This window comes from Barbus barbus, assembly GCF_936440315.1.
Source record: "Barbus barbus genome assembly, chromosome: 10".
In the NCBI taxonomy this organism is placed as follows: Eukaryota; Metazoa; Chordata; class Actinopteri; order Cypriniformes; family Cyprinidae; genus Barbus; species Barbus barbus.
In genome coordinates this window covers 29,609,461-29,618,856 of record NC_136738.1, presented here as the reverse complement: position 1 = coordinate 29,618,856, position 9,396 = coordinate 29,609,461, and the positions used below count along the sequence as shown (strand labels likewise).

General features: G+C 35.4%; 2 protein-coding genes across 2 annotated transcripts in view; one reads left to right on the top strand and one right to left on the bottom strand.

Annotated features, from left to right (window-relative positions):
* The first annotated feature begins 347 nt into the window (after positions 1–347).
* On the top strand, positions 348–7,044 carry rdh1 (retinol dehydrogenase 1). Its single transcript, XM_079427266.1, has 5 exons — positions 348–464; positions 3,168–3,501; positions 4,554–4,812; positions 5,609–5,772; positions 6,107–7,044. The coding sequence occupies exons 1-5, from the start codon at positions 462–464 to the stop codon at positions 6,322–6,324; spliced, it is 978 nt and encodes a 325-aa protein (XP_079283392.1). The 5' UTR covers positions 348–461; the 3' UTR covers positions 6,325–7,044.
* Positions 7,045–8,571: 1,527 nt separating this feature from the next.
* The window catches only part of LOC306876249 (low-density lipoprotein receptor-related protein 2-like), a gene marked incomplete at its 5' end in the record, with an annotated part of 94,569 nt that continues 93,744 nt past the window's right edge, over positions 8,572–9,396 (bottom strand). Inside the window, one exon of the mRNA XM_079427265.1 lies at positions 8,572–9,208. Within this exon, the coding sequence (XP_079283391.1) occupies positions 9,038–9,208 (171 nt within the window). The 3' untranslated portion in view covers positions 8,572–9,037. The remainder of the gene's footprint in view (positions 9,209–9,396) is intronic.

Sequence of the window (9,396 nt, the reverse complement as noted above, 5' to 3'; positions counted from 1 at the left end):
CAGACTTTCCCATGCAGTATAAATATACTCTCATTATATAAAATATCTCAACTTTCTTTAGAGAATATTAAACAAGAGATATGACTATTTAAGCACAGAACTGAATACCTTTCTTAAAAATGTATATGACATACAGCATTTACCACACTTGTGAAGCCTGTTATTCAATCAGCTAAATCCTAACCTGTCAAAGTGTCATTTCAGCACCTATTTTGACCACAGATTTAGTAATGCATGGGCACACAAACTCAGTATTGAATGTTTAGAAGCCAAAGTAGGCCTTAGGGTTTATTGCACAACCTCAGTGACGTTTATTGCGTTTGGCACCCTTTGACCCCGCAGTCGGTTTGTGGTCCTTGAGCTCTTCAGTGCACCGGGATCAGGACAGGAGTGGAAATCCTGAGTTCAGAAACAAAAGATCTGGTTTTTACAGTGAAGCAGTATTGACAACTGCATCAGTCATGGTACGTTTGTCTGTTCTTAACACAGTCAGGTAATTTGTGTCTTTATTTCATTAATGTATAGGAATTAATTTGTGCATGATTTGTTAATGAAAATTTCAATTTTTGCAATAAATCATTGACAGAGAAATGAGGGAACATTAAATTATACAGTAGTTACCTATAGTGTCTGTTGAATGATCTGTACACAATTACGTTTTTGTTAACATTTATATTAAACAGATTAAATTACAAGTGTTTCGTTTCTATATAGCCAATATTCTATACTTCAAAAAATAAATTTAAATAAAAGTAAAATTGTTGTATTAAATCATGCAATTTTGCATTAAGCTAATGAAGACCTACTAATGTAAACCAATTACTGCAAAGAATCATAATGGTCTAAATATATAATGTTTATTTTTTGATGGAAATGTAGCATTATATTTTTTTGTGAGAATCAGACAGCCAAGCACTGCGTTTCTCCATTTGCCCACAAGGTTGTGCAGTATAATCAGTTTTAATCTGGTCACTGGTCAGTCTCAGTGGAAGTTCATGCAGATAAACTTTCACATAGTTGCACTACAACCTCATTTGAACAAATTACTAAATATGAATCTGCAGCAACACACTTTCCGTCTAGTGAGGAGGACGCCAAGGGTACATTTAAGTTTAACCTTTTCTCTCAAAGTGTTATTTATCACAAATGTTGCTCTCCTGTCTCTTCTTTAAAAGTTAATAAAGTGCAGTTGTTGACTGCGGTCAGGCCAGCCTCATTTAGTGCTGCGCGCATATACTAGGCGTTGCGGTAATATCGAGTAAAATCTCAGATCAAAGGAAAAGCGATCTCTGGCATTCATTCAGACAGTTTCTCTGTCAATGAATGAATGAATTAATAAATAAAAATAATACGTTTAAAACGGTCTGATATAAATAAATAAATAGTCTGATGAAACAGTGAGTTTCCTTTTTAGAGCTATTTGAATTTAAAGACAAAACTGGTCATTTATAGGCTTTTATTTTGTAATGCAACATCAGATTTGTCTTGAAACTGGTTGAGTGACACCTTGGGGTGGTGGACTATTAATCTGAATTGAAACTGTTATGTGGAAACAGGGAGTTTCCTTTTTAGAGTTATCCAAAATCACAGGCAGAACAGGTAGCATATGAGATTTAGAGGGCTCTTATTATGTAATGCAACATCAGATCGTCTTGAAACTGGTTGAGTGACACCCTGGGGTCGTGGATTATTAATCTGAATTAAAAGTGGTCTGTGGAAACAGGGAGTTTTTTTGTGGAGACAGGGGGTTTTATTTTTATAACTATGTTTATTTACAGATAAAAAAAATGGTTAAATGCAAGTTGTATTTTGTTATTTCTCATCAGACTGTTTTTCATATTAATTGATTTATTTATATCAGACCATTTTAAACTTATTATTTTTATTTATTAATGAATTTATTCATTCATTGACAGAGAAACTGTCTGAATGAATGCCAGAGATCGCTTTTCCTTTGATCTGAGTTTTAACTCGCTATTACCGCAACGCCTAGTAAATGCGCGCACCTTAAATAATGCGGCGGCTAGAATGACCGTGTTTTTCAAAGTGGAGGCTGTCCTGAGTCGACCGCGGTCCTTGTTGATAGGTTCTTCTGGACTTTGTTCAGGTGAGAATGTAAACACCATCTCTTTCTCGAATACATAAATATCTACATAAAAATCCACTTAATTTGTATAAAACAAACAAAAAAAACAATCAACAAAAGTAAAATCGATAAATAAATATAAAAAAATGAATAAAAATCTGAATAAATGAAAAAAAAAGTCTTAAAACGTGGACATGTCTAGTAAATCTATTTCGCTTTAATAACATTTGGATAACATTGGCTTTCTCAGTGCAGTGTTTTTGTACACTATAGTGTATAAGTGGAAAAAAAATGTTGCCTGATATACAAAGTAAAAGTCTATATTGAAGAGTTCAGATGCAAAAGCCTCTATGTGCCATCTAAAATTTTCTTCTAAAATGAGCATTTTTCTCAGGCTCCTATGTGTAGGTTCACTAAATTCACTAGAATAGGTTCTTTTCATTGCCATTAAAGTGAAATAACTCAACATAAACATAGGAGCCTGAGAAAAATGCTCATTTGTGACCCTGGACCACAAAACCAGTCATAAGGGTCAATTTATTTTTAGTATTTTTACATTGAATACTTTAATTGCTGAATAAATAAGCTTTCCATTGCTGGTTTGTTAGGATATGACAATATTTGTCTGATGAAGTTCTTAGCGATGCATATTACCAGTAAAAAAATAAGTTTTGATATAGTTACGGTTACGAAATTGACAAAATATCTTCATGGAACATGATCATGGAATGTAATATCCTAATTATTTTTGGCATAAAAGAAAAAATGATCATTTATACATGTATATACACATGCATACATATATATATATATATATATATATATATATATATAGGCCTATATATTAATTAATTAATTAATTAATTAATTATTTCCTCCACATTTCATTTTCAGGGTTATGGTTGGCCATGAATGAATGTGGAGGAAATATTTTTTTATTTATTTATGTATTTAACGATTTATTTATATATTTCAACATTTATTTAATGATTTAATTTTTAGTAATTTGGTCCTCCATATCATAGAATAACTGGAAAGGCCAGTGTTTATGCAGCACATCTTCATCCTTCTCCCTCCGCAGGTGCTCCTCTGCGCGGATCTGCTGTGCTGCTGCTCTCTGGCCGTTCTGGCGCTCGTCGCCGCGCTCTGGTTCTTCCGAGACTCCCGTCAGATCACCGACATCCACGAGAAACACGTGCTGGTGACAGGCTGCGATAGCGGCTTCGGAGAGCTCGCGGCGCGGCAGCTCGACCGGCGGGGTTTTCACGTGATCGCCGCGTGTCTCACGGAACCTGGTGCCTCCAGACTGCGCGCGGCGGCCTCCCCCAGACTCGAGACGCTTCTGCTCAATGTTACCGACAGCGCGAGCGTCGAGAGTGCGCTGGAGCGCGTGCGCAGCGAGACCGGGGAGAGAGGTGAGACGGACGGTCAGATAGGGTGCCAGCTCGAGTCAAGCACAGCGAGAGATAAAGCCGAGATACAGGCTCTTTGACGACCACACAGCCCTCAGACCAACTCATAAATCTGCAACCTTTTAGTTGACCTGGAGGAGCATCTTCAGGCGAATGCCATTCTCATACCAAAGCTGCATCATTTATTATAGAACGACTTACTTCTCTCATAATGCACCTGACATGTACTTCAGTGACCTTTGACTTTAAAGGGATAGTTCAGCCCAAAATTAATATTCGCTGACAGTTTACTCACCTTTAGGCCAGCAGATGTAGATGAGTTAGTTTCTTCATCAGAACAGGTTTTTGTAAGTATTGCATCACTTGCTGCAGTGAATGGGTGCCATCGGAATGAGAGACTAATCAACTGATAAAAACATCCCAATAATCCATATGACTCCTTTTCTTTAATATCTTGCGAAAGCTGCATGTTTGTAAGAAACAAATCCTTCTTTAAGGCATTTTAACTTTAAACCATTGCTTCTGGCCAAAATACAAGTACATAATCCATAATAACCCTTCCAATCCAGTCCATTTTCTGTTGTCGTCTCACACCAAAATCCACACACATATTTGTTTAGAACAGTTTTGGCTTGTAAACGGTGCTTGATCTGTGCATATTTCTCTCCTGATTCAGTCGAGACAATTTTTTAACTGAAGATTGAAAGCAATATTTTGGATAGAGGACTCATATTTTATTCGGAAGCAACAGTTTTAAATCTTAATACTAGATTTGTTTCTCACAAACGTGCAGTTTTTCACTTCACATGAGTGGTGTGGATTATTTGTGGATTATTGTGATGTTTTTATCAGCTGTTTGGACTCTCATTCTGACGGCACCCATTCACTGCAGAGCATCCACTGCTGAGCAAGTGATGTAATGCTACATTTCTCCAAATCTTTTCAGATGCAGAAACAAAATCATCTACATCTTGAATGGCCTGAGAGTGAGTAAGCTATTCTGTTCATTGAGTGATTTGCATGTACACTACATTTCTTATGTCTTCTTGTGTCAGGTCTGTGGGGTTTGGTGAACAATGCAGGCATCTCGGTCCCCATCGGCCCCGTGGATTGGATGCAGCTGGAGGACTTTAAGAAGGTTTTGGACGTAAACCTCATCGGTCTTATTGAGGTGACTCTGAAGTTTCTTCCTCTGCTGAAGAAGGCTCGTGGTCGGGTGGTGAACGTGGCCAGCATACTGGGCAGAGTCTCACTCATCGGGGGAGGATATTGTCTCGCTAAATATGGTGTGGAAGCCTTCTCTGATAGCTTGAGGTATGTCTAGGTGTCTAACAAAAAATTAAACTTCGAGACATGCCCACAAGATCTTTTAGCATTGTAAAAAGTACACATATCGTAGCTCATCACAATGGTTAATTTTTTTTTATTATTATTTATTTATTAATACATATTTTTTTTAAAGAAATGTATTTATTACAATTCTTTATTTTAATATAAATAAATACATTCTACTGAATATACATAAAATGTAATAATTAGAAATAAAATAATAAAAATAATAAGCATTACATTTGTTATATTATATTATAGTCTTTTATAAAAAACTGCCAACAAAATCCATTTCTAATTTTAAAGGTCAACATGGCATAAATTTATTTATTTTGTAAATATACATACATAAATACATTTTATATATTCTTTTAAATATATAATATATATATATATAAACTTTTATTAAAAACAATATTTGAGGCAACAATATTTGAGTTTTTGAAAAGTACAGGTTTCACAGGTTATAATGATTTAAATAAATAAATAAATTCAACTACAAATATGTAAATAAAATACATAGATAAAATGTGTAAATGAATTAATAAATGTAATAATTACTAAATTAATAAAAAATACAAACATATTATTTTATATTGCTAACAAGCTGATAATATTATCTGACTTTTATTAAAAAGAGCCAACAAAATCCATTGCTATGGTCATAACTCGGTAAAACTTTTAAACCGTACCCATACTACAACTTCTTCAAGATTTCCATTTTTAGTTCAACGTCTAATAATCTCTCTAAAATCATTTTATTCTCTCTTGCTGATATCAGGAGAGATATGATGCACTTTGGGGTGAAAGTAAGTATCATTGAACCAGGCTTCTTCAAGACACAAGTGACAGATCTAGGCCTCATTGAAGATGATCTGAAGAAACGGTGGAACAACCTCCCAGCAGAGGTCAGGAGAGCCTACGGAGACTCGTACCTGCAGGACTGTGAGTGCTTCTGATGTCATATCAGTCCAGATTTCATGCAACACAACACTGCTTTAGATTTAGATCATGATGCATTTAAAAGACTAGTTCATACAAACATGCTCATCTAATGAAACACACCATACTTGACTAACAACTTCAATAATAGTCTTGCTTAGCATTAGCATGTTAGTCGATACCACAATGCTCTAAAAATACATTACACACAAATATTGGGTCAAATAGTTCATTGTTAATTATATTGAAGGATTTGTAGCCTTGTTTTGTGGCAGTGCCTCATGTGATGATGCTGTTATGTTGTTGTGCTGACATTTCTCTCAATCTTTTTTTCCAGATAAAAAAGTGCAGGAATTCTCCATGAAGATTCTGGCCAGCAGTGACCTTTCCAAAGTAACGTCATGTATGCAACACGCTCTTTCAGCGCGCTATCCCCGCACACGCTACAGCGCAGGCTGGGACGCCAAATTCTTCTGGATTCCCCTCTCGTACATGCCGACATGTATAGCAGACATCTTCACCAACCTTATTCTGCCTGCCACGAAGGAGAGCTGAACATCTCTAGAAAGAATCACTGAAAACAACACTGCAGCTCAACGTATCAAGATGAGCATCTTCTTTCTGAATTTGTCTTTGAAACTGTGATTGCTGTATATGCAACAATTATCACACAGCCCGCATTTTGAAAACAAAATCCAGCAAAAAAGGCTTAATTTTACCTAATTTGACGATGCTGAGTTAAAAAATTGGCATGTGAGTTCATCACCTACAGCAGTTCAATGTCAAGTGTTTTATATCATTTAAATTACAATCTGCAAAGTAGCAGGAAAAAGGGGAAATCGGAATTTGGCATAAACGAATGTCTTTGGGATCATGTGAAAGTGGGCTGTGAATTGAACAAATGGTTGCAACCTGACCCAAAGTAAGACGGGAAAATGTCTTTGTGGCAAGTTTCTGCTGATTAGGAGGAGAATACAAGACTTCTTCACCTTACAAATTGTTGTTGAAAGCAAATATTTTGTGAAAAAGGCACTATTTGTGCAATCAGCACCTCAAATTTAGTAAGAAAAGTATTGGATTTCATTCAGCAAATGTGATACAGCGCCGTGCAATCAAATAAAAATATATTTGATATATTGTTGCACCCTTTGGTGTCCCACAACGTACGGATTCATTTATGTGTTTAGTTTTTTTTAAATGTTTTACCATATACTTTTTAATCAAAATGTCATAAATGGATATTCTGACGAAAGCAAGACTTCTCCAGTCATTTAAGTCTGCTTAAACCCTAAACTTACATTCATCTGCCTCCACTTTGACTCCAACACCTTCATCTCAACATCAAATCAACAACAATATGGTTTCACTTTGACTTTAAGATCATATAACTTATTTAATCTGAACTTTTAAACAAATAAATAAAAGGTTAGCATATCTGCAGCATTTGGATGGGTAATGTGCTTTGAAGTGTAATTTGAATGACTCAAATTAAGGAAATCTTCCAAATGAAAAACTCTTCAATAATCTTTTGCCCATGTGTTTTTACAAAACACATATATTTTATGGTTTCTCTTAATGGATAATATATATATATGTGTGTGTGTGTATATGTATATATATATATATATCTGTTGTACATCAAAACGAAAAGATTTTACCATTTCTTATAAAACAAATTTATTTGATTTTTCACAGCAGCATTAATTTGTTTCCAGTTCCTTTCTATAGTAACATAATCGGCATGTCAAGATGAATAAATTCAAAATATTCATTTTTTTTTTTACTGTCTTTAATATACAAAATCATTTCAAATATATTGACTTCACAGTCCATGCACTTCATCAGATGGGAAAGTAAGTATGAAAAGCTGATGGGACATCAGAGACCTCCAGATATCACAGTTATAATCACATGCATATAAACTGGGAAATTTCAAGTATTATTTCAATATATAAAACAGAAGTGGTATGTCTTCTATTAAAATGTGTTTACAGCGGAATATGTCACTGCATTATATTATCTCTGCATCACATATTTGGAGTAGTTCACCATTTCTCTCATTATTTCCTCACCCTGACGTCATTTGAAACCCATATGCTGTTATTTTGAGTAAAATAAGCAGCTCTTTATCATGCAATTCGGTGTCAGGTCCTTATACAAAGTTACTGTACAACTTTAGAAGACTTAAAAGATAAAGCACAAGTCATGAACTAGTTATTTTTGGAACGGCTGAGCAAATAATTTTAATTTTTGGGTGAACTATTCCTTTAATAGCTCTCAGTAGATCTGCACATAAGTAATATTTCGTGCTGCGGTGTTTTTGCTCTTTTTTTAATCTGGCCGCTCCACAAATGAGGTATATGTACGGAAATGATGCATATGTGTTGTGTTTTCTCAGTGGCAGAAACAGTTTAAAGGAATAGTTTACCTAAAAATGAAAGATTGCACTGGAGGAAGCATTATAATGGATTATGAACTGGTATTTTAGCTGGAAGCAACGTTTTGAAGTTAAAAACGTCTTGATGGATTTGTTTCTTACAATCATGCAGCTTTTCGCTTCACAAGACATTAACTGATGGACTGGAGTGGTGTGGATTACTTGTGGATTATTGTGATGTTTATATCAGCTGTTTGGACTCTCTTTCTGACGGCACCCATTCACTGCAGAGGATCCAGTGGTGAACAAGTGATGTGATGCTACATTTCCCCAAATCTGTTCCCATGAAGAAACAAACTCATCTACATCTTGGATGGCCTGAGGGTGAATTGTAAGTTTTGGGTGAACTATTCCTTTACGAATAATCAGATCAAATGGCAAAGTCTCAGCTGGCTCTCAAAGCACTTTTACTCTGTATCGTTGGCATATATATATGTGTGTGTGTGTGTGAGTGTGTGTGTGTGTGTGTGCTAATCTCCAGGAATAAGTAATAATCTATTTCAAAATAACATCTGAACAGAGGATCAAAAACAAAATCTTTTCAATTTACAAATGTACAAAATATTCTCCTTCAGCAGCATCAGTGCAAAGATATACAAATATGACATCACAATAATAAAAAAAGAATCATACAACATGAATTGGCATACAAAGTATCAGAAGGCAAAGTCTCTTTTCCGTAGACTATCCAAACATTTAATCTATTCTCATCTATACTTTTTTTTGTTTCAAAAATAATCTTAAATTGATTTCTGTCGTATGCAGGCTGCATATAAAAATAGATTCTGTGCAAAGGGAGTGTTTCTTTGTATTTTCCCGTGGGTGTGTTGATCATATTTCACTGTCCTCTTTAACCAGGTTGGCCGTGTCTGTATAGGTGTCCTCTGTCGGTGAATAGGCGCTCAGTTTCTCTTGTTTCTGGGGTTTGGGAGGAGGAACGAAAGGAGACGGCTGTGATAAAGAGCTGGCGTCTGTAGCTCCATGCGTCTGCTCATCCTGCATCTGACACAAAGACGACGTCAACTTTGACCACATGCGCATCATTCTCACATTAAGACCCATATTCTGGTTAAAACTTTATTCTGAAAATAGCATTTACATGCTTTACAGCTATGGGAATATTCCTGTCCACATGCATTTAATTTCTCCTGTGGAATACTGGGGATGGTTTATTATGATGCATTTAAAGG

Excerpts from the sequence above, each read along its gene's own strand:
- rdh1 (XM_079427266.1), top strand. Across the intron at positions 3,502-4,553 it reads CAGCGAGACCGGGGAGAGAG|GTCTGTGGGGTTTGGTGAAC; the intron begins GTGAGACGGACG and ends TTCTTGTGTCAG. Across the intron at positions 4,813-5,608 it reads GCCTTCTCTGATAGCTTGAG|GAGAGATATGATGCACTTTG; the intron begins GTATGTCTAGGT and ends TGCTGATATCAG.